The 25,973-nt window shown below is 39.0% G+C and overlaps 1 protein-coding gene across 6 annotated transcripts in view; it reads right to left on the minus strand.

Annotated features, from left to right (window-relative positions):
• Positions 1 to 25,973, minus strand: part of LOC139456549 (P2X purinoceptor 4-like) — a 128,225-nt gene that overhangs the window by 54,809 nt on the left and 47,443 nt on the right. For 4 of the 6 annotated variants that reach the window (XM_071238324.1, XM_071238321.1, XM_071238327.1 and 1 more), the window contains exons 2-8: positions 19,726 to 19,882; positions 18,650 to 18,721; positions 15,574 to 15,649; positions 13,955 to 14,048; positions 11,452 to 11,538; positions 8,269 to 8,416; positions 3,498 to 3,628 (exon numbers count right to left, since the gene is read on the minus strand). In XM_071238324.1, the coding sequence (XP_071094425.1) occupies positions 3,498 to 3,628; positions 8,269 to 8,416; positions 11,452 to 11,538; positions 13,955 to 14,048; positions 15,574 to 15,649; positions 18,650 to 18,721; positions 19,726 to 19,882 (765 nt within the window). Of the gene's footprint in view, positions 1 to 3,497; positions 3,629 to 7,564; positions 7,713 to 8,268; positions 8,417 to 11,451; positions 11,539 to 13,954; positions 14,049 to 15,573; positions 15,650 to 18,649; positions 18,722 to 19,725; positions 19,883 to 25,973 lie in introns of all 6 variants that reach the window. The other 2 variants (XM_071238326.1, XM_071238323.1) reach the window with 1 other exon arrangement.

Consider the following 25,973-nt stretch of genomic DNA (forward strand, 5'->3'; position numbering starts at 1 on the left):
TCCCTGGACAACTCAAATTCTTGTGTATTGGGAATTCTTTCAATACATATTTTTCTATGATCGATAGCCAATATGAAAAACCAAATTTTATTACATATTGAAAAAGAATGGCTGAGTAAAGGCCATAAATAGATTTTTCAATATGGCTGCCATGGTTGCCATATTGAAAATCAGATTCAAATCTCTTGAACATCATTGCTGTAAACTTCTGAAGAGATTATGTGTACAGGGCAAAGAAATGCATTTTGTGATAATCGAAGACCATGGTCAAACCACAAAGCTGAAGCAGCCATATTGAATATAGGAAACAAGAAGCAGGCTATGATGCAAGCACACACGATTTACAGTCAGGTGAGCTAAATATGAGATTTTTTTCGAAAAAAGAGAAATCATCCCAGAGCAATTTCGAAAAAAATAATTATGCTTAAAAAAAAGTAACTTTATGCCACAAACATTACATTGATGCAAGGTGTTTTTTAGAAAAAAGTATTTAGACTTATAGTTTTAATTAAAAACATGTCTGGTTTTGCTGAAAATATATCTAGTCTCCATACATAAAACACATTCCCCCAAGAATATTACATGGTTTTCACCCCAATATTTTTGCAACTGCGAACCAGATAGAAAAATGAGTTAAAAATCTCGTTATTTCTCCATAAACCTAACTACATAATGACGAACCACAAGGTACACTGTGATCTTCCTTCCCTAACACACCTTCATCACACCCAGGCTTCTTGACATCTGTAGTTCCGGACTACTAACTGCCTTTTTACTTCAGCTCCAGGTCAGTAATGAGAGACAATACTGAGTTTACTTCTGATCAAGCTGTTTGACCTTTGTTAAGAGATGTTAACTTGTCAGTTAAGGACAGCCTTAAATTTCGAAGAAAGTTCTGAAAAATTGTAATGATTCACGCTCACAAAAAAATATGCTGTTTAAAAAGTCACTTGTAAGATTTCACAAATTAAAAGAGAGCTTGCTGTGTTAATTGCACAAACTGGTTCCAGGAGTGGACCTAAATGTATTTAGTGAATATGGTTCTGACACCGTCTGTACAGTATGCACTCACTATCACAGCAAGGGACACAGATGAATCGATAAAAGTTGAAAACTGAGGAAAGCTTGCATGTGCTCAGGAGTTTTTTGGACGAGTTTGATATATTTGATATTAAAAGACACTTGGGTGCGATCTTATTTATCATAAAAAATTCTTCCATTTTTCCAACTTTTTCAGTTTGTCACCAGGAAAAAACGTGTCTTCAGTGTAAAAAGTACAGCTGACAGGTTCAGAGGCAGAGAGATTAGTGATGTCATTTGATTGGGACGTCACAGTAACCGATGGTGCCACAAACAAGCTTATAACACAAAAACCTGAAGACAACCATTTAAAATCAGTGACATTGTTCAGCACAATAATGCAACAAGCCATGCCCATTTTATTATCAGCCAATCAGGAAACAGTAGACAGATAGTGGGCGAGGTCTTATATTTTTAGGGGGTTCTGGAAACATGAAGGCTTAAACAATGCTTGGTCAGCAAAATAAGTTCCACGTAAACACTTGCAAAATATTTCTTTTAGACATAAAGTAATAAGTTCAAATGTAGTTTCTTAAAGTCTGAGACACTACTTGGCTTGGCGCCACAGTGATGGGTAAGAACAAATTCAAGACAGAGGGGATGACACTCTGGTTTAATCATCTGCCGTTCAACCAGCCACAGCAATATCTCACGACCGATACCTCACCATCATCTTCAACACCAAATCTTGTTACATCTGTCATCAATGGCATGATGAAACTGTTTGTGTGTTTTCCAATTTTCAGGTCCCTAAACAGCCTGATCAACACAGCTGATGGATAGTGTTCTACTTGAAATCATTTCATAGATGACATTCAATTCCAAAAAGTGAGTGAGTTGGGTTTAACGCCGCTTTTAACATTATTCCAGTTATATCACGGCGTGTCAGCTTAATGTGGGAGGAAAGCCCGAAGTGATGCAGGTCTCAGACGTTTACCACTTCGGTGAAACCCATGAGCACGGGTATGATGCTGACAAACCTAGAAACATAATTGGGGCGAACCGGGATTCGAACCCCCAATCATAGGTTTCTGGTGTGTCCAAGGGACGCAACTCTGCACAGCGAATCGCGGCGCCTTAGACGACAATTTAATTAAATATGTTCACTTGTTTTTGACAAACTAGTTAAAATTAAGAGTGAGTGAGTATGTTTTTATGCCCAGTTTAATGTTCAAAGCGGCGTTAAACCCAACTCACTCACTCACATGGTCTAAAAGTACGGAGTCAGGGGAGGGAACTCTGATCAAACACTGTGATACAGCCATTCTCAACTAACGGGACTGTCCTCAAAAACAGGGTTCCTATGTACATCACTTTTTAAAAATCCAATTTACAACTGTGCTGTGTGTTATATTGTCATGGTGCAAGATAAGATTCGTCTGCCTTAGAGACAGTTTTCATAAACCTTTGCCCTTTCTTGGCTATGGCTACTTGGAGAAAGAGCGAGGCATTCGGCCTGCAGTAGGAGACAATCTACTGTTCAATGTCCCAGTTGTACCTTGTTCACTAAGTGTTGATTGTTGTTTGGTCGCTGAGTAATTACAGGAGGTTTAATGTTGATGTAAGTGGATTTTCTTACTGAAGTTTGGGAGTTTGAAAACCTAATGTGGAAATTTGGACTCGTGAGAGCAGTAAGAGACCCAATGGATTTATCTAGGATTCAAAACAGCCCTTTTATATTTATGAAAAGTTCTTTTTTTTAATAATTTCCGAGTATCTTAAAATTGTATTCAATGCAATAATGTAAAATTGATCACTTCCTCTACATTGGTCCTATATTACCTAACTTCCAGTGAAATATACAGGTAGGCCACCTTGATCAAGCTATATCATTAGAATAACTATATTAACATAAATTGAGATTTTTTTAATTCCCATTTTTTAATTCCTATTTGAGAATATTTACTGGCATTTGCAGCCAGTAATGCTTTCATTGTCAAACTCAAACATCCATAATCAAGTAATGCTTTCATAATTAAACTCACGAGCACAATCAAGTAATGCTTTCATAATTAAACTCACAAGCACAATCAAGTAATGCTTTCATAATTAAATTCACGAGCACAATTAAGTAATGCTTTCATAATTAAATTCACGAGCACAATTAAGTAATGCTTTCATAATTAAACTCACAAGCACAATCAAGTAATACTTTCATAATTAAATTCACGAGCACAATTAAGTAATGCTTTCATTGTCAAACTCACACAAGCACAATCAAGTAATGCTTTCATTGTCAAACTCACACATCCACAATCAAGCAATGCTTTCATAATAAACTTCACAAACACAATCAAGTAATGCTTGTATAGTTCAACTCACACAGACACAAACAAGTGATGACTAAATTCACCAGCATCATCACCCAATACTTTCATGGATAAACAGAATCAGTACTGATATCAATTTGACCTTACCTGAAATTATATCCTTTAGAAACTTTATAATCGTCACTATCGAGTCTCCTAAAGGTGTACTCCGGGACGCACTCATCCACGCTGTAGTCAAGGTTACAGTCCCAGGTTATAACAATCTGTATGACACCACCCTGAAACATGGCACAGAAGCTGTTATAACATAGGCCGCGATATAACAGTAAGTTGATCAAGCTCATATCACCATGCTTTAGGACAGATGGTGTATAAATCTTGGTATTTATAATTTCATCTTTACAATTCTGATTCCCTCCTTCATCATTTATAAATTCTATACTTATTGTCATTTATTATGAGGTTAAATGAAGAAAAAGATTGTTTACCCGGACACCTTACTCAAATTACCTATGGACACTTTGTTGTTAGAGTGAGTGAGTGAGTGAGTGAGTGAGTATGGTTTTACGCCACTTTTGCCAATATCACGGGGAGGACACCAGAAATGGGCTTCACACATTGTACCCATGTCAGGATTTGAACGCGGGTCTTCGGCATGACGAGCGAACGCTTTAACCACTAGGCTACCCGACCACCCCTTTGTTGTAAGAACAGCAAGATGTAGTTTGACAACTCTGTTCAGTATGACTTGACTTGTCCCACACATCATAATTACCTACCTTACTACCCGTTCTGAAATTAGTAACCCTCTCCCATTTACAATCTTAGTGCTTATTGTGATGACTTTTGTAAACCCTTATATATGCTTTACGATAATTTATTTCTGGGATTTATCAAAAAAATTAAACGTCCGCGAAAATTTCGGAAACAAATATCAATGCTTTAATCTTGAAAAAATTTAAATTGACTGCAACAAAAATTACATTCTTGCAGAGTGTTTTTCTAAAAAGAAACTTCAGGCTCAGAGTCTTAAAAAAGAAAATGGTTTTGTATCTGTAGCTACAAAAAAATCTAATCTGGATACAAAATCCCAGGCCGCCCTTCAGGAAATCAAATGAGTGAGTGAGTGAGTTGGGTTTAACGCCGCTTTTAACAGTATTCCAGTTATATCGCAGCGTGTCAGCTTAATGTGGGAGGAAAGCCCGAAGTGATGCAGGTCTCAGACATCAACCACTTCGGTGAAACCCACGAGCACGGGTATGGTGCTGACAAACCTAGAAACATAATCGGGGCGAACAGGGATTCGAACCCACAATCATAGGTTTCTGGCTGGCCAAGGGACGCAACTTTGCACAGCGAATCGTTGCGCCTTAGACGACTGGGCCACCCGCGCCCCTGGAAATCAAATGGTTGGCCCCATTGGTGAATTAACAACATCGTGTGAAGAAAGTCGTGTAAACCAACACAATCACTTTACATTAACACATGAAGTAAAACATAGACATAACACAACGCTTTACATTCACAGAATTGAAAAAGAACACTTTCTAATGCAAACCTTGAAAAAAGACTGGCCAAAACATTCCCAATTATGAACAAGGACAGATTGAAAACTTTGAACAATCAATAACCAGATTAATTTCATGCTCTGTGTAGCCAAGAGAGCCAGTTGTATTACAAATAGCATGCCTTGATTATCATGTCTGGGAGTCCATCATGTTGAAAAGATAAACACCAACACATTACCCTCTTAAGAAAGAAGAGACGAGAGCAAAAACATGTAGTTAACTTGGAATTGAAGAATTGCAATGTGAAACATTCTCTTAACTGAATTTGACAAGTTTCAAATTGAAAAAGAATTTTAATCAATACATGCTTTTAGGCACTGAAATGGTTTTATGGTGTAGAAAACAATCATTATTGTCAATGAATTTTGTGAGGCAAAATCTGACAGTTAGAATTAGTTTAAGCTTGTTAGTAACGTTAGCTCTTGATGCGTGTGAATGAATATTGTTTTGAGCCACAGTCGACAATATTCCAGATGTATCGGATTAGTCAGGCTACTAATACTACTAATGGTAAGGCCGTTTTAGGGTCTACTCGATTTCATTCTCAGCTCCCTAGGGAGTATACAACCCAAGCTGCCTGTTAGGTGCAAGAAGGTCAACAGTCACATAAACACATCATCCTACTGGGTACCCATTCACTGCTGGGTGAACAGTGACAAATTTCAACATTAAGTCACCTGCCCATGGAGACACCACATGTAGTGCATGTGCTTCAGTGTGGGGCAGGACCGAAGCCCTAGAAACTCTCAGCAGTCAAGCTGTTGAACACAGTCACCCATCCTAGGACTCTCCTTGACCAGCGTTGTTAAACTTCAACTGATTTGTGACCTGTGTGCTGTTCACAGGATCATGCATGACAGGCTAGTGGCTGACAGCATGAGCAACAATCCTGCCCATCAGGGTACAATGGCAAGAAATATGTAAGGGGGAATTATTTAAGGCAACAATCCTGGTGAATTGTGCTTTGAACAGTATTTCAGTCATATAACAATGAAGATGCTTTGCCTCTGTGGAAAGCAAAATAGGGTGCTGGGTACCTCATCTTGTGAAACCGATCAGAACGGGTATGTCACTGTTTATGTATGAAATGTACATGGGCCTATGACCAAATTATAGAATAAACAAACACAAAGGTGGTGAAAGGTCAAGGTCACATTGGTGGAATCTATGTGTAGTGTAAGCTCCTTCCCAGCGTGTGACACCTTCGTTACACTCTTGGTTACATCGCTGCCACCAGTGTGGGCGCGGCCATTACAAGAATCTTGAAATTTGCCCTTTTACCCAAAATATAGTAATGTTTATACTTTTGTTTTTGTCTGTGGAAATGCCATCATAGCGAACTTTGAAAAGGTTTACAACTGACCATATTTCCCCGATGAATTTAACTTCTTGTTTGTTTGATCAAATTGGTTCCAGATTCAACAGATGGAAAATCACCTAAATTCCCCCCTTACATTCTTACTATACCAATTACATGATAGTTGAAATGAAACAGAAGTTCAAACTGACAAACACAGAAAATAATTTAGTTAGCGTAAGTATATTCGGCGTCACAGCAGTCATCGCTTGTTTGTAAACATTACGGTCCGTAGGTTGAGAGTTCAACTCCAAGCATGGTTGCGGTCACCTATCACAGTGGGGAGTTTTGACTGGTGGCAGCGATAGTATAGAGAGCTCCCCAAACAGGATGTCACTGTGAGGAGCATGTGTGAAGAGCAGAGAAGGGACACAACTCTGCACATTTAACTGTAAGCATAATCATGATGACCAACTGGTATTATGCAAAAAACACAAATCAATGTTCTTCCATGCTTAGCATGCTCCAACACACAAAAAGTTCATGCAGTGAATAGAATCACTAAATCGTAACAATCAGCTTGGATGGGGCTTCCACAACAATTAGCATAATACCTAAAGTGAAAGGATAATATTTAATGAAATGACTCTGTAACAAATTTCCCACATGCATGAACACTGAATAATGTAACTGAGACAAAAGTTCTTTTTTCATGAATTTTATCAAAAATATTCACAATTGAGGGAAAGGTTCACCCCGACCAAATGTTTGTCTACCAACATGATCGAGTGAGTGAGTGAGTGAGTTGGGTTTAACGCCACTTTTAACAGTATTCCAGTTATATTGCGGCGTGTCAGCTTAATGGGAGGAAAGCCCGAAGTGATGCAGGTCTCAGACGTTTACCACTTCGGTGAAACCCATGAGCACGGGTATGATGCTGACAAACCTAGAAACATAATCATCGGGGCAAACCGGGATTTGAACCCACAATCATAGATTTCTGGCGTGCCCAACGGACGCAACTCTAAATAGCGAAACAAGGCGCCTTAGACGACTGGGCCACCCGTAGCCCCCCCCCCCCAACATGATCGAAACCAAATGGTTGTCACTGCAACCAAGGAACTCCTATTTGAAAATAAATTGAGTTATAGTTTTGAGTTATAATGCAAAACTATTCCGATCCTACATTAAACTGGGCAACATATTTGTGGAAGGTTTCTGAAGTTGGGAGCAATAATATTTGGAACAGTTGAGATGCAGATGGGAAATTTCTCAAAGAAAAACAACAAAATAACGACAGACACCGAAGTCACAGCAGGGTGAAATTTTCTCATGAAATGGATAATTACCGATAGCGCTAACACGGCGTAGTCTTGACTTGTGAAATTGACAATGTCAGCAAGTATGAAAATTGGACAAAACTTATTAAGTGGATCGGTAGGGGAGAATCGACAGTTCCCCAAAGCTTGGTCACTTTTGAAGCCAAGAATGTTCCTTCTGAAAGACAACATTAATAACGGTTAGCAATGGTGCTGAAGTATATATACACTTCACCCGAAGCATGGGAACTCAAGAAGCATTGCAGGATTGTGGCTGAAACATGCTGCAGAACCAGTTCTCCCCAAGACTCGGCATCAGAACAGATGGTTTTGAGAAAAATACCAGTTGATCAAAGTTCAGATAATGATGTCATTCTTTTAAGAAATTTGAACTCAGAATCACGTTTCCCTCTACCATCAATGCAGATGAGTCATTCCCATGCTTCAAGCTTATTCAAGTTTATGAAAGAAGAATATTAAATTTGGTCCAAATCAAGTGAATTTGCTGAAAAGTAATATGTCCTGAACATTTTATTAGCAGTACATTGGATATTATTGAGCAGTCATAATATGAAAAAAAGATCTGAAATATTTTTTCATTTTTGCAGTTTGAATATTCTTCTGACAGAAACGAGAACTTGGTGCTCATGTCTACAACTGGCCTAAACCGGCATCTACAGGTTCATGTTGGGCCAGACCAGATAAGACCAGACATAACTGGTGGAGACCAATACCTGTTCGGCAATGCGTGCATAGTCTTGTCCAGTGAGGTTGACAATAGTCTCCAGTATAAATATAGGACAGTATTGGTCCACAGAGTCGTAGGCATTGTTTCTACACATCTGTAGATACGTGTCCGTGGCATTGTTGGGCAAATTGCGTCTGGTTGAGAAGAGGAAGAAAATTACACACAAAACAGCTGACAAAATTCCAAGTTCAAATTAAAAACTTGGTTGATATCTCATTTTCACAGCAACTTTTTACTTTGGGATTTTTTTTGGTTTTAATTCAATTAACTTAACAAGGCTCAAAAACTTTCTTAAACCCAACTTGTCCTGTAGGACAAATAGATAATATATTTATACTCGTCCTGCACTATATTCACTTGCCCTGTGAACTACCAAAAAGATGAATTTGAAAAACTGATCACAATGTAAGCTAGAAATAACTAGTCGTTGACCAAAACACTCTTTTTCAAATGCTCATTTAATAAAAGAACTAGTCCTCTGTCTAATTAGTCCTTTTCTTGTGACCTCTTGACCTTAGGACAACTATAGTTTCAGAGGTCAAAATAAAAGTAAAATGAAAGTTCAAGAACATTTTCTTCAGAAATCTCCATAACCAATTTCAGAGAAGGAACAAAAAGAGTTTTCAACTGAAAACTCAAAGGGTTACTGCCCTTCCTAATTGACTGCCTTTCAATTGATTTTTAAATAGAAATAAGTTACCCATGGGAAGGACAAAGGCTGCTCTCATATGTTTCATTTTATTCAACATTTATTTGTATTTAGTAAACCAATCAATTACATACAAGAATCCTTCTGCGAAACATTACTTCTTCATGAACACTATATCAGCCGACGTTTCCCGGAACGTAACACCATAACTTCTGTCCTGACCTTCAGGAAAAACCCTCACTCATCTTTCTCCTACGAGGAGAAATTATTGATATTTCAGGATTGACCTCAAGCTAATCTCTGATATCAAATTCTGTTCTCTGTCCATACCACTATCCAGCATCTGTTGGAATGCATTAAAGAACAATCCAATAAGCATATAAAGATATATTCTGTCACAGATGTAGAACATTCTGATATAATTTTGATTGATGATGGATCATATTTGACCTTGTTAGCGCATGTGCTCCAACAACATAGCTTATGCATCACTATAGACAACACACACAATCCATCCTCGTCCCATTATGCATCATCTGCTGAACCACTACCAACAGCCGTGGGTAACAAGCCGAAGACATATTTATTGAGAATATCAAGAAGTGGAATTCCTAATTGTCATCGGTTGTTTTCTTGATACTATTTTTCATGATATATACAAAATAGTCCCATGGCACTTCAGTGAGGAAGTGAGTGAGTTGGGTTAACCCCGCTTTTAACAGTATTACAGTTACATCATGGCGTGTCAGCTTAATGTGGGAGGAAAGCCCGAAGTGATGCAGGTCTCAGACGTTTGCCACTTCGGTGAAACCCACGAGCACGGATATGGTGCTGATAAACCTAGAAACATAATCGGAGTGAACTGGGATTCAATCCCACAATCATAGGTTTCTGGCATGCCCAAGAGACTTAACTCTGCACAACGAATTGCACACCTTTGATAGACTTGGCCACCCCAGCCCCCATGGCACTGCAACTCCCCTAAAAACTGTACTGAACATCAAAAAATGTCAACAAAGACAATCACTTGACAAAAGTTGCTGTCAGCATTGATAGTCAAATAGTTTCTGCTTTTATGATAGTGCAGTTCCTCAACTTTCATCAGGGCGCACGGGTGGCCCAGTCGTCTAAGGCGCCGCGATTCGTTGTGCAGAGTTGCGTCCCTTGGGCACGCCAGAAACCTATGATTGTGGGTTCGAATCCCAGTTGGCCCCAATTATGTTTTTAGGTTTGTCAGCACCATACCCGTGCTCGTGGGTTTCACCGAAGTGGTAAACATCTGAGACCTGCATCACTTGGGGCTTTCCTCCCACATTAAGCTGACACGCCACGATATAACTGGAATACTGTTAGAAGCGGCGTAAAACCCAACTCACTCACTCACCCAACTTTCATCAAGAGTCTGTCAAGATATCCACAAAGGACCCGCTAATGTTTCCTCTTGGGGTAAAGCCAGGAAGTCCACATGTGGAACTCATTTTGTCAAAAGTTAACAGTATCTCAAGGGCTAGTAGAATTTCAGGCTTTCTCAGCAGTGTCTTTATGTGATATCACAGTTCGAAGAAGATAATATTCAGGTTACATTGCATGTCTGTTCAGGGCTGTGCCAAGATTTCCTGTAGGGGTCAAATCAGTTTACTTAAAGGCTATGTCAAGATTTCAATTTGGGGTCTACCACGTTTACTTCAAAGCAATGTGAAGGTTTCAATTTTGGGGTCTTCTACGTTTACCTCAAGGCTATGCCAAAACTTAAATTTGGGGTCTACTAGATTTACATCAAAGCAACTTCAAGATTTTGATTTGGGGTCTACAATGTTTACTTCCAGACAATGTCAAGGTTTCAATTTGGGGTTTTCTACGTTTACTTCAAGGCTATGCCAAGACTTAAATTTGGGGTCTACCACGTTTACTTCAAGTCTATGCCAAGATTTCAATTTGGGGTCTACCACGTTTTCTTCAAGGCAATGTCAAGTTTTCAATTTGGGGTCTACTACGTTTACCTCAAGGCAATGTAAAGGTTTCAATTTGGGGTCTACTACCTTTACTTCAAGGCAATGACAAGGTTTCAAATTGGGGTCTACCACGTTTACGTCAAGGCACTGTCATGATTTCTTTTGAGGTCTACTTAAAGGCTATGTCAAGATTTCCAAAGTAGACAAAAATTATTTAGGATAACAACTTCTTTATTATACGGTTATTGCGACATTATGGTATTGATTCTTATAACACTGTCAAGCAACTCTTTATCCTAAAAACATTTCTGTCTACTTTGTCATCTGTCAACTTCTACGAAATGCCTATCAAACAAGTCAAGATTTCCTTTGTGTGTCTACTAAGTTTACTTCAGGTCTACTAATTTACTTCATGGCTATGCTGAGATTTCTTTTTTGGACCTACGAAGTTTACTTCACGGCTATGCCAAGATTTCCCTCAGGAGTCTGCAAGATTTCCATTAAAAAGGGAAATCAAATGCTCACATGTTGTTTTTACAAGAATGTTCTAGAATCATTAAAAACTTACCTTTTTACTGAAAATTTTGGAAACTCCACATTATTTTTTATGAAAACTGTAAAGTTTCTTGATTCTAGTAAAACTGCAGTCTTTGGTCTGAAACACAAACAAGCCATAAGCACAAAATGCACACACAGGAATCAATAAATCAATAGATCAATACCTATATAAAACTGCATGCTGCTTGCTTCTTGTTCCGTGCCATCAGGACATTCAACTAACAATTCAAGGGTCAAACGATTTAAAATGACCCTCATTTCTTCGTCAATAATGTTTAATGGTGTCCTTTCTCTTCATTTGTTTTTTGTTTAATCCCACACTCAGCAATATTCCAGCCTCATGATATCGGTCAGTAAGTAATTGAGTCTGGACCAGACAATCCAGTGATTGACATCATGACCATCAATCTTTGCAATTAGGATACAATGACATGCATCAACCACGTCAGTGAGTCCTACCATCCGAGCCCCTCAGTTGCCTCTTACGACAAGCATGGGATGCTGAAGACCAACTCTAGCCTGAATCTCCATGGGCTCATCTTTAATGGTGTGATGCTTAAATTTAAAGGGGCGGTCGGGTAGGCTAGCGGTTAAAGCGTTCGCTCATCTAGCCAAAACCCCAGGTTTGAATCCCGACATGGGTACAATGTGTGAAGCCCATTTCTGGTGTCCCCTGCCGTGATATTGCTGGAATATTGCTAAAAGCGGCGTAAAACCATACTCACTCACTCACTTAAATTTAAATGACACAATTTTTAATAAGTATATTTGGAGAAATTATAATTTTGAAGATGATATGTCAAACATCAATATATCAATTCCCAAAAACATTTTTAGCAATATTCCAGCCAGATCATAGGAACTGGACCCAAGAAATGGGCTTCACACCTTATAAGCATGTTGGACATTGAATCTGGCTCCTTCAGGTGCGATGGGCTAATCCTTTCACCACATGGCTATTCCACCACCTTACTTTAAGCTTTGTTTGTTTGTTTGTTTGTTGTTGAACACTGCACTCTGCAAAAGTCCAGCTATATGACGGCGGTCTGTTAATAATCGACTCTGGACCAGACAATCCAGTGATTGACATGATGGGCATCCATCTATGCAATTGGGATACAATGACATGCATCAACCAAGTCAGTGAGCTTAACCACCAGATCCTGTTAGATACCTCTTACGACAAGAATGGGTTGATGAAGACCAATTCTAACCCAGGTTTTCATGGGTCATTACTATAAGCACAGTAACAGACAGCAATATTTTGTCAAAAATATATGTTTCCGAAGACACTGAATAGCACAATGTCTTTTAACGGATGTGTTTGTGTGTGTGTGCATTTGTTGTTTAATTCTGCACTCATCAATATTCCAGTGGACTGTAAACAATCAAATCTGAACCAGACAATCCAGTGATTGACATTGTGAGCAACGATCCATGGCGTCAGGGTACAATGCAACGTCACCAACCAAGTCACCGAACCTGACCACCTGATCCTAAAGTCGCCTCTTATGATCAGCATAGGTTTCTTGGCATCAATTCTAACCCGGTATTCCTTAAGTTGATGTGTTATTTTAATTAAACAGAGTGATGAGATGGTGAAACTGCCACATTTTGAATAATATTTTTGTATTACAGTTAAGTGCGAGGGATACACAGGTATTTGACAAAAATAATTTGATCCAGAATAATCAATGGTTAGTCCCCCAAGCCACATGGCATAGAGTTCTTGATCAGAATTGATATGAATTTGACCTCACCTGAAATAATATCAATTGGATAGTTTTTTTTATCTCTTTGGCTGGAGGTGACTAGAAGGATTTGACACAAACAGAAAATGAAAGTTTCTGGAACTCAGGCAACAATAAATTAATTATTAGGTTTTCACCCACATTTGTGAAAACGTAAGTCGGGGGGATATCTATTTTTTGTATTTACATTTCTTTTGGAAGAAGCATTTGTTTGGACCGGATTCATATGAAGCATGTATAGTTTATACAGTGTATTTCATAAAATATAGAAAAAAGGGAACATTTTATTTGTCTGTATGTATTTGGGGACAATCACTTAATGTGAGTCAGTGTTTGGTAGTGTTTGTTAGTTCGTTTATTATTTAACACCACACTCAGTGATATTCCAGCTATATGACAGCAATCTGTAAATAATCAAGTCAGGTCAGACAATCCAGTGATTGACATCATGAACATCGATCAACGCAATTGGGATATGATGACATGCATCAACCAAGTCACCGAGCCTGACCATCTGATCCTGTAAGTTGCCTCTGAAGACAAACATGGGTTGCTGAAGACAATTCTAACCCCGGTCTCCCTGGGGTGTTGGTTGTGTGATGTAGGCAACAGAGGAGAATCTGATCATTTATCAAAATTTACAGTCACCTTGTGTATCTCACATGACAAAACAGCTGGATAATGTGCCATGACTAGTGAACATCAATATCACACTGAAGGAATCTTCAACCATTCAAATAAAATCAAGGGGAGGCAACTCACGCTTGGTCTATCTCCACGGGGCACCACGCATATATTTCACACACTCTCTGGGTCTTGTCTCGAGTTGAGTTAATACAAATTCCTGTTCTATAACCTGTAAAAGAAGGTTGAAAAATAGGATTTCACTCAGAAAAAAAGATGCATTTGATGCAAAATCATCACAATGAAAACTTATGCTTAGAATGGGAAACACTGCATCAGAACCATTCAAACATCAACATTAATGAATGGCCTAAATGGTTCTTTTCAATATGGTTGCCATGGAAACCAATTTATACTTTGGATGAGAATGATCTGAACTAGGGGAGGTAATATGAGTGAGTGAGTGAGTGAGTGAGTGAGTGAGTGAGTGAGTGAGTGAGTATGGTTTTACGCCGCTTTTAGCAATATTCCAGCAATATCACGGCGGGGGACACCAGAAATGGGCTTCACACATTGTACCCATGTCGGGAATCGAGGAGGTAATATTGGGTGGGAGGATGCATTAAAGGTCATTGCACTTACATAGCGACAAGCATGCACGTGTGTGCTTGTCTGCATGTATTGTACTTATCTGGACTTAAGCGGGTTTTTTTTCATAATGCTCGTCCACTGGGATACCTTGCTGCAGTTTAACATGGATACTCCACTCAGACACAGTATACTGCCTCTTAGCTGACCAATCCTTGTTTTAGCAGACTACTAAATGCGGAGCGCCAAGCAAGGTAACAACTTGTACCATCTTTTAACGTCTTTTGGTATGATGCAGAAGGTTATCAAACATCGAATATCTGCTCTCCAGGCAGATGCTCTATCCAGTGGACCACGGAGGAGGTTATTGTCCTTAGAGAGTGAAATGCAGTATCAAAGATATTTAGATCTATGGTCCGTTCCCCAAAGCGATCTTCATGCCACGACGATCGTAAGCCTATGTTACATTATACCTTAGCGCTATGATCGCAATGTGGAATGGGGCCCAGATCATTAGTCACTCATCTTACATATCCCCATCCCATTGTGTAGTCAGTGATAAATACCGTATTCGACGTAATAAGCACCCCACTCTAACAAGCACCCACGGCGATATTTGCTAATATATTGGCTAGTGAACAATCCCAATCAGCACCCCTTCTGATTGATCAATGTACACAAGACTTATTTATTATTCGTGTATAATTCGCACTTGTGTGTTATATGCACCCTTAATTATGGGCAATTCAATTCTGGAAAAATATATCTGTCGTATGTCAACATTTCAGGCTGTCAGCATAAACCACGAAATTTACGATCTTTCAGCTCTGTTTTTTTCACCAAAATAATATTCTTATAAGAGCCCCCTATTTCTAATTTTGAGAGCGCCCTATTACGTCAAATATGGTATGTGTAGGAAAACATTATCCCAACTTTAACTGTTATATCATAAGCAAAAGGATAGCATATTTTCCAAATAAGGTGGCATCATTAAGTGGTGGTGCATTATATGCATGAAAAAAACCAACATTAATAGATGCAGTACCCTTGTTGAATTTTAAAATTTCAAAATCTGCCCGATCCATTTGGTTGCATCTGAGGTTGAGGTTGCTAGGGGGCCTATCCTAACCCGTTATCTCCACAAAAAGCAGACATAATTGAATCCTCACCATTGCCTGCTGTCACAGGTGTATTGGGTGTGCAATCCTCATCTGTTTGACAAAGGGCATCCTTCACACCAGGATCCTGAAACATGGTGCATCAGTATTGAAAATGTTCTAACATGGTACTGCAATAGTTTGAAATGTTTTAACATTGTACACCAATATTCAGAAAGTTAGAACATTTACACTAGTATTGTGGAATGTTAGAACATTTACACAAATATTATGAAAATGTTAGAATTTTGTACATCAATATTCTGAAATGTTAGAACATTTACACCAATATTATGAAAATGTTAGAACATTGAACACCAATATCCTGAAATGTTAGAACATTTACACCAGTATTCTGGAATGTTAGAACATTTTCACAAGTATTCTGAAATGATAGAACATTGTGCACAAATATACAGAAATGTTAGGACATTGTACACAAATATTCTGGAATGTTAGAACATTTACACCAGTATTCTGAAACGTTAGGACAATGTACACATATATTCTGAAATGTTGGAAGATATATTTATCATATAATGGGCAGATTTCTAGGCAGGATAAAGCCAACAGATAAAAACGATATCCGTTGGGGTCATATGCGGATAGAGATGCAAATATCAAAGGTCAAGTAGGACTACTTTCACTGTTTATAAACAAACATGGCGTCGCCCTCGTCATTCGGCGATCAAGTCAGAATTAACCATCGTGAATCTGGATAAACTACAGGGATAATCAAACGAACAGTCTAATATACTGAAAATCAGTGTCTAACGGTGACATAGCTAAGGCATTTTATAAGTTTTGGCAACTTTCGAGATATAAATTTTGAAACAATTTTGCGAGGGCACGAGGCCTAGCCAAGCGGGATCAGTAGCCATATCTGTGCTTGTAGACCTCTGTGGCTTGAAACCTTCTCCACAAATCAAAATGGTTGGATTCGGCCGAAATATGTTTGAACTGTTACCTTGTTTCGTTTTGTCGCTGTGTGTACATCTGACTACACTTCTTAACGTTACGAAAGGACAGACCGACTGTCAACAACGTCTGACCGTGGCCGTGACGTCTCATAAACTAGAGTTAGAGTAGCTTCCCTTTGACAAAGGACAGTTACTCTAGCGGACAGACCGATGGATTGCCGCGAAAGGCAATTAAAAACAACTGTTGTTTTGCGTATAAGTTGCTTCGCCACTGTATAAGAAACAGATTTCAGTTTGAACTATATTGGCTAGTGTCACTGTCCTACTGACACATCACTTACCCTGTGACGTAAAAAATATTAATGCGCGCATTCAAGGAAAACTCGCAATGTTTCGGTAATGTTTGTGAGAGAGGGAAAGCGATTTTAAAGCACAGAATTAAAGAATGACATTATATGATAAAGAGGATATCACGCTTGTGTGTTTGGGGATGGTAAATATCCTGTATTAGGAATAAACACTATTTATTTAGCTTGCCAAGGCTCGCTAAATACATAGTCTCGCTAAATACAATGTTTTTTCCTAATGTAGGATATTTACCATCCCCAAACACACTCGCGTGATAACCTCTATCTACATTTCAGATATCACTGCAATGAAATTGCATCACAATGCTTTGCAGACCATTGTGACGTCACTGGTTACCATAATGTCGCAATCAAAAGACATCACTAATGGCTCTGCTACTGAAGCTGTTAGCAGTACTTTTTACACTTAAGACACTGCTTATTAATGTCTACAAAATGAAAAAGTTGGAAGAATGATGTTGGATGATAAACAAAATCTCACCCTCATGTGATTTGATATCAAATATATCAACACTCGATGATAAAAGTGGAAAAACTCCTATGCAAGCCTAGGAGTTTTTCCACTTTTATCAGCTCGTGTTGATATATTTGATATCAAAAGAAATTCGGGCGAGATTCTCTATATCTCATCACTGATCATTGGTCAGCCAATGGTCTGCCAATGATCAGCAGGACAGCTGTCAATCAGCGATGAGACCATGGCTCATTGGTCTGCTGGTACAACAATAAGGTTCAATGCTCTTATTGCTATTGTTGGACCCATTGACAGTGTGTGGCAAGAAATGCATCTGCAGGCAAGTAGCACAAGCACATCCATTAATAAAACTTGCAGTAATGTTTACCAAGTACATTTCATGCATCATTTAAGTGAGGGAGTTGGATTTTACGCTGCTTTTAACAGTATTCCAGTTATATCACAGGGTGTCAGCTTAATGTGGGAGGAAAGCCCGAAGTGATGCAGGTCTCAGACGTTTATCACTTTGGTGAAACCCACGAGGTATGGTGCTGACAAACCTAGAAACATAATCGGGGTGAACCCGGATTCGAACCCACAATCATAGGTTTCTGGCGTGCCCAATGGGTGCAACTCTGTACAGCGAATCGCTGCGCCTTAGACGACTGGGCCACCCGTTGCTCCCCCCCCCTCCCATCATTTAAAAAATGAATAGAATGCATAAATACTAAAATTTCTAAACATCAAAACTTAAGTACTTGTTCAAAGGTCTTCTCATGTTCAAATATAAGAAAAACACTAAACATCTAAGTCCTTTAATAGTCTTCCCCCTACATTTAGAGTACCAAGCATTTCTGTAGGATTCCAAACTGAGAGACCTTGCCCGACAAATTTTGAAAAAAATGGGATATTGTTTAAATTTTTTGTAAGTGGTAAATGTCTGAGACCTGCATCACTTCGGGCTTTGCTCCCACATTAAGCCAACATGCCGAGATATAACTGGAATACTGTTAAAAGCTGCATTAAACCCAACTCACACAATCACTATAAATAGAAACTTCACAGGCTGCTATTTAATTATTAACACAAAAGGCTGCAGGCAACGATACGAATTCAGTGACATCTTTCAGCCCAATTATGCAATACAAGCCCCTCCCACCCTATTATCAGCCAATCAGGAAAGAGTATCATACCAGTGGGTGTGACCTGGTTGTTTTTAGGTTGATGAAACGAACGCAAAACAACTGCTTGGTCAACCAAGCAATTGCCAAGGATTCAGTTGCAATAAATTTATATTCACATGATATAATAATTTCTCAAGTTGGACAACACAAATCTCAACTCACCTCTTCACATTCTGAGAATGTCTGGTTTGGTGTTATTACCATGTTCGTCATCACAAAAAAGGCATTATTTTCCTGGAAGGGAGAAGTAAAAAAGAACAATCATTGTGAAGAACAGGAATAAATTTGATTTGAAATAAAATGATGCATCTGTTATAGATGGTGGAGTGATGACCTTTTCTATATATGTGACAGGTGTGTTTTATTGTCCAGACAGTATATAGTTTGGAGAAACTGTATTCCAAGTGCAAGATGGGGACTATATAGTCTGCAACATTCCACACCCACACCCTATGATCTTCCCCAGGCAAAGGAGTTAACTGACTACAACAGTCCATACTTGCCAAACTACTTGGGAATTTTGTGGCTCAATTGTAGCACAACCGTACCAGTGGCCATTACGAGTTATGTCCCTTCTATGTCCCTCCTATTGACCAATCTGATTCCACCTCTCATATCACTTGCATTTGCTTCAAACAAAATGGATGTGCCCAGTTAAGATGACCTGCTTGATAATCAAGATCTATATTGTAATTAAACAGGGCTTGCCTTGCGAAAGTGCATCAAATGATTTGAGCCCCTTGATAAAAAGCATGAAAAGATTTGGAAATTATCTGTCAACGCCCAGTTGACGGTACACAAGCTTTGCAAATCCTGCAGTTGACCGAAATCTGCACGTTGAAATCCATGTAGTTTACAAATCAGACGTCTAGTTCATTGCACAATTTGGATTGGACTATGCATTGACTCGTTAGCCCAGCCAATTCCTCCTAATTCGGTAAGGGTGGAAACTGGACTTTTACAGTCAGTTAACTCCCTTGCCTTGGGAAGATGACACCCAAAAGTTGGGTTGTCTCATAGTTCAACTGGTTCAACTGGTTCAAATGGGTACTAAATAGTCTGCAACATTCAACACACCCACGCCCTATCATCTTCCCGAGGCAAAGGAGTTAACGGACTACAAAAGTCCCAGTTCGGCAAGGGTTGAAACTGGACTTTAACAGTCAGTTAACTCCCTTGCCTTAGGAACATGACACCCTATAGGTATGTTTCACAGCTCAACTGGTTCAAACACATACCTGAGGGGGGACAATATAATCAGCGACATCCCACACCCGCGTCCCTATACCCGGGTTGTCTGTGAGATTTGTGAAGGCCACTCCTTTCACCTTGGTGGTAACGGCACTTTGGACATCTTCAAAATCCTGGTATCCCTTCTTGTAAACAATGGCATACCTGCAAATCCAGAGAGTTGACATATTGACAACAATTCATGTCCATGAAATTATACAAGAACGCAGAGAAATCAGTTGCATTCTTTTCTGAAGTTTGTGTGTTTGTTGTTGTTTAACGCTTCACTTCGCAGTATCCCAGCTATGTGGCAGCGGCCTGTAAATAATTGAGTCTGGACCAGACAATCCAGTGATTGATATTATGGGCATCCATCCATGTAATTGGGATATGATGACATGCATCAACCAAGTCAGCGAGCCTGACCACCCGATCCCTTTAGTCGCCTTTTACATCAAGCATAGTCGCCTTTTATGGCAAGCATGGGTTGCTGAAGATCTATTCTACCCTGCATCTTCACGGGTCCTACATTCATGAGAGCCGGTCTTAATTAAAATAAATATGTATAAATTATTCTCATCTTTAACATTGTACCCCGGATCTTCACGGGTCCGCTTTATATCAGTACAACAAGAATATATACTATTCAAAAGAAGTTAAAGAACATCTGATTCATTCATATTACTATAGTTCTTCATGGCATGTTTGTTTTAAAAAATAAAATATATAAAATAAAATACCTCCTGCTTCACATTCTAAAACAAGAGTCATCAGGAGATGACATATCTTCACGGTCTGGTGCAATTCGGAAATTGAGTTTGGCTACTTATACTTGGGGTTCATTGCCATTGGATACCTGTATTTCAGTGAAGAAAAAAATACTGCTGTTCATAATTTTTCAAAATCCCAAATCACCAAAAGGCACCAGTTCACCACTAGACTGATCTGAATTGCAGGTTTCATTCAGAAATATTCAATGGTTTGGGTATTCTGCTCCGGAAATGATCACAACTCTCATTATCTGTTAAGTCCCAATTATCATCATGAAAAAAGTAAAATAAAAAATATAACTCATTAAAGATCACCAGTTCACAACTAGACTGATTTAAATAGCAAGTTTCAACAAGACTTCTGCTCAGGAAACGAAAAACAAGTAGTTTTCATCATGAAAAATCATGTAAAAAAACAAAATAAAAAGAATAAAAATCTTGAATCTTGAAGGCACCAGTTCCCCACTAGAATGATCCATATAGAAAGTTCAACAAGAAATATTAAAAGGTTTGGGAGTTCGGCTCCCGAAACGAAAATCAGATGGTGGACCGACGGATGGACATGCTGATCGCTCTATCCTCCCGTTTTGTCTAACCAGGGGGATACAAAGTGATGTCAAATTTTATGGCCGCTACATTGGCCCCACGTTGGGCTGAGTCCCGTGATGGGATTCGAACCACGGACCTTCAGAGGTCGGACGCCTTGTCCACATGACCAAAGAGGTTAACCCCGTCAGCAAGCTGACATGGTAAGGATGTCATCTGTGGGATGACTCCACGCCCTGCTACAAAAATATAAAGATTAATTTATTGTGGCCTTAATATTGTATCACATTTGAATTATTTTCTTGAAAGGAGAGATGCATTCTTCCCTCGAGGGTGACTGTCTGGAAACAGTACCAGGTACACCTAGACATAGGTTTTTAACAACCACTTCACGTCAAACCAATGCTTAAAAAATGCTTATTTTTCTGTAGACCTCCAGAAACTGACTTAGTACGCATAATATCTCCAAACCATAACATACACAAAGTGAGCCCTTAGCCACCTCCATTTGAGGTGAGGTGAGCTGAAATTGGGTTTAAGCTCGCTTTAAAGATTATTGTGCTAATAAAGCGACATGCATGCACGTGTGTGTGTGTGGCTGCTTGTACTAGTCCGGACTGATACCGATTTATAGTGCTAGCCCACTGAGATACCATGCCGCAGTTTAACATGAATACCCCACTCAGACAGAGTATACTGACTACGAGCCGACCAGTCCTTGTTTTCGCCCCTTAATGCCAAGCGCCAGACAGGGTAACAACAAGTACCATCTTTTAACGTCTTTTGGTATGACGCAGTCGGGGATCAAATCCCGGACCTTCCGCTCTCCTGGCGGGCGTTCTACCACTAGACCACTCCATCTGAAGCGACCAGAACTCTCAAATCCATCCTTAATAGTGCTAAGATGATCACAACTCCCATGCTTTAGCATAGACTTGTGATAGTAGCGCTAAGATCGTTTTGTGGAAAGCCACGACAGTTTACATGTGACTTTGTCAGACACAGATAGATTCTCAACATCATGCTATCCTCCTGATGACTCATTATCTAAGCGGGAGACATTTTCCACCTTTCTGTGTATATCTGTACAAATGCGGCCTTAATTGAGTTTACACAGTAACAGAGGCTTTAATTGATGCCTTGAATAGATGAATAATTAATATTATCAAGGGTGGCTTAAGATTAATCCAATTGAATCTGTTGTGATATAAAACATTCATCCGGAGTAGCAAGAATGTATTCCCAAGATTCTTTACAGAAGTTTGTAAACTTAGTGGTTGTTTTTGTCTTGCATTACACGTCTATACTGAGCTGAAGTCTCGTCACCAGGCTTAACTCAACATACACAAGGGACTGCATTAAACATGTTACATGCAAAGAAGATTAAAAACTTTCAGAGTTTTTGATATGTGATGTCAAAACTTTTAATATTTATCAGAAATAGTGGTAAAGTTACAAAGTACTGAGTGTCCATGTGAGGTTGTTTCATATAGGAGTTGAGTTGAAATTAGTTGAGTGGAAAGTAGTTTAGGGCATCTGATCACACAAGTGAGGTGAGGTGAGGTGAGGTGAGGTGAGGTGAGGTGAGGTGAGGTCTCTCTTCAGACACAAATCCCACTGTGTCAGCTTCATGTGCTACGGCAACATTCCCAAATTATCTCTAGTATTTTGTTCCGATCTTCTGGTCAGGAAATCATAGTTGATTGATTGAGTATTGTTTTACGCCACTTTTAGCAATATTCCAGCAATATCATCGGCGTGGATCGTACACCAGAAATGGGCTTCACACATTGTACACATGTCGGGAATCGAACCCGGGTCTTCAGGGTGACGAGCGAACGCTTAAACCACTGGGCTACCCGACTCAGGATATCATAGCTTAATACAGTGCAATACAGTCATGTGATTCCTAAACTTGGTTGATAACTTTATCGTTGAGTTCCTATTTTCACTATTTGTCTGGGTTAAACATAGGACAGTGAGTGAGTGAGTTGGGTTTAACGCAGCTTTTAACAGTATTTCAGTTATTTTGCAGTGTGTCAGCTTAATGTGGGAGGAAAGCCCGAAGTGATGCAGGTCTCAGACGTTTACCACTTCGGTGAAACCCACGAGCACGGGTATGGTGCTGACAAACCTAGAAACATAATCGGGGCGAACCGGGATTCGAACCCACAATCATAGGTTTCTGGCATGCCCAAGGGAGGCAACTCTGCACATCGAATCGCAGCGCCTTAGAGGACTGGGCCACCTGTGCCCCCTTAAACATAGGACAACTCATGATGAGGTGTTTTTTGTTCCACACGATATGCATAATTCAAGAAACGAGGAAAATGTTAACAAATTATTAATGAATGAAAATGAGACCTAAGTCATTTCACATTTCTATTTTTGGGACTTCTACAACACTAACAGATGAATAAGTAAGGCAAAAATATAATTGATTTTAGAGATTTTCAGAAAAGGTTCCTGATATTTGAACATGGGAAAGTCAATGATCAAAACTGAACAATGCTACAAAAAGTACAAAGTTATGTCAAAAGATTCATATTAGATCACCGACTTGCTCTTGGGATTGTCTCTCGAAGGTGGAATATCAGTGCTTTTTGATCATAAATTTAAATCATACTTATAAACTTATGTAATTAATCGTAAATTCAAAATTTGCAAGATTATAAGAAAAAATGAAAGGCCAGCTATCTGAACATGTATTATAATTTTCACATCAATATTTCAAAGTTTTCTATGACTTTTACATATCCAGTGGGTGAAAAAGGGCCGTTATCCCTAGTAACCTCATCCCTTCTCTTATATATATGTATGTGTTCCCATGAGTAATCATCCAAAAGCTGGTATTTCAGAAGGGGATTCATGGTACAGATAAAATCGAGTGAATGATTTGATTTTACTTTGGATTTCTGTGGGATTGGTTTGCACTGATATCATTAATCATTTGCTATTGCAATAAGATTGCTGTCCCGTGTTTTAATTACTTTTTTAAAATTATTAATCACATCAGGTAGGATAGTTGAGAGCACAGGTAAAGATTATGAGACTGTATTGTCTGCAAAATCTCAGGTTACATACTACAAAACAATCAATACATTACAGGCACCTGCAGCAGGGATGAAGATGAAGTCAATGATGATGATACCAAGCATGGGTGAGTGAGTGAGTTGGGTTTAACGCCGCTTCTATTTCAGTTATGTCGCGGCGTGTCAGCTTAAAGTGGGAGGAAAAGCCCGAAGTGAATGGACGGTATAATCACATTTGTGTTACAGCTACTGTGAAAAGGAAGGGGGAAAACTAGATCATGGTGACATGACTTGCACACCGTTCGTGTGAGTGAGTGAGTGAGTGAGTGAGTGAGTGAGTTGGGTTTAACGCCACTTTTAACAGTATTCCAGTCATATCACGGCGTGTCAGCTTAATGTGGGAGGAAAGCCCGAGGTGATGCAGGTCTCAGACGTTTATCACTTCGCTGAAACCCACGAGCACAGGTATGGTGCTGACAAACCTAGAAACATAATCAGGGCGAACCGGGATTTATTGCACACAGTTAATAGATATTTTAAAGAAGGCCTTGCAAAGAATTATTCCATAAATATCCAGGAGGGCCTTGTGCAGAGGTAGTCAATACATGCTATAGAGGGCCTTGTACAGAGTTAATAAATAAGTAACAGGGGGCCTTGTACAGAGTTAATCCATAAATACCAAAGAGGGCCTTGTACAGAGTTAATCAATAAATAACAGGGGGCCTTGTACAGAGTTAATCCATAAATATCAAAGAGGGCCTTCCACCAAGTCAATCAATAAATAACAGAAGGCCTTCCACAAAGTTAATCAATAAATAACATACAGGGCCTTATACAGAGTTAATCAATAACTATCAAAGAGGGCCTTGCACAGAGTTATAAGCAATACATAACACAAGAGGGCCTTGCACAGAGTTAATCAGAAGTCAGCGATCTAAACTGAATTGAACAAAGGACATCCCACAGAGCACAAATAGTACCTCAATAGGACACCTCTTTGGACAAAGATAACATTGCGCCCCAAGGTAACAGCAGACAAAAACAATCAAATAATCCAAATTTACACTCATATTTTTGCTGGCGACACATGCATAGTTATTTCGCAAATACTCAGTGTTTAAAAAAAAATCATCTAAAAAAAATTGTGATGCACATTTTGATGTTTACATTCCACCAAATCGTTCAGTCGACAAGTTTTAACAAAATTACATACATACTAAATATAGTATACATATTATATATAGTATAAAGCAATGTATCTTGTACTTAATGCACAAAACTGACTCACTTTGTCTTAAGAAAACACCAAAACACAAAGCTTGCAGCAAATTCATTTATGTTTTTCTTATTTTTGTTCCATCCTACAGGAAACATTTGTAAAAACATTCTGTGATTGTTTAAAAAAAAAGGTGATGTCAGCTTCTTAAAAAAAACTTATTGCCACCTCCTACTTCTGACTTTGACAAAAACAATCCGAGATCCAACAAATAAAAAAATAATGGCTATAAAAAGTTTACCTGATGCGACCTTGTATGGATAGTTTGTCAGAGGTTAACACAGCAAAGTATGATAACACAGAGGTATGATTTTGATGAGATTGTGTTCAAGCTTTGCCGATTTCCCTCTATGAGATAAGGAACGTTATGTAAAGTTTAGGGTTTGGCTATTGTTGAGAGAGTGTGACTTAACTCACAGGAAGTAGGTTTGTTTATTTGCTTGTTTGTTGTTTAATGCCGCACTCAGCAATATTCCAGCTATATGACGGCAGTCTGTAAATAAATCGAGTCTGGACCAGACAATCCAGTGATTGACATCATGAGCATCGATCCACAGAATTGGGATTTGGTGATTTGCATCAACCAAGTCAGCAACCATGACTACCCAATCCCGTTAGTCGCCTCTTACGAC

This window comes from Haliotis cracherodii, unplaced genomic scaffold (genome assembly GCF_022045235.1).
Source record: "Haliotis cracherodii isolate W230 unplaced genomic scaffold, xgHalCrac1.p SCAF_11, whole genome shotgun sequence".
NCBI classification, from domain to species: Eukaryota; Metazoa; Mollusca; class Gastropoda; order Lepetellida; family Haliotidae; genus Haliotis; species Haliotis cracherodii.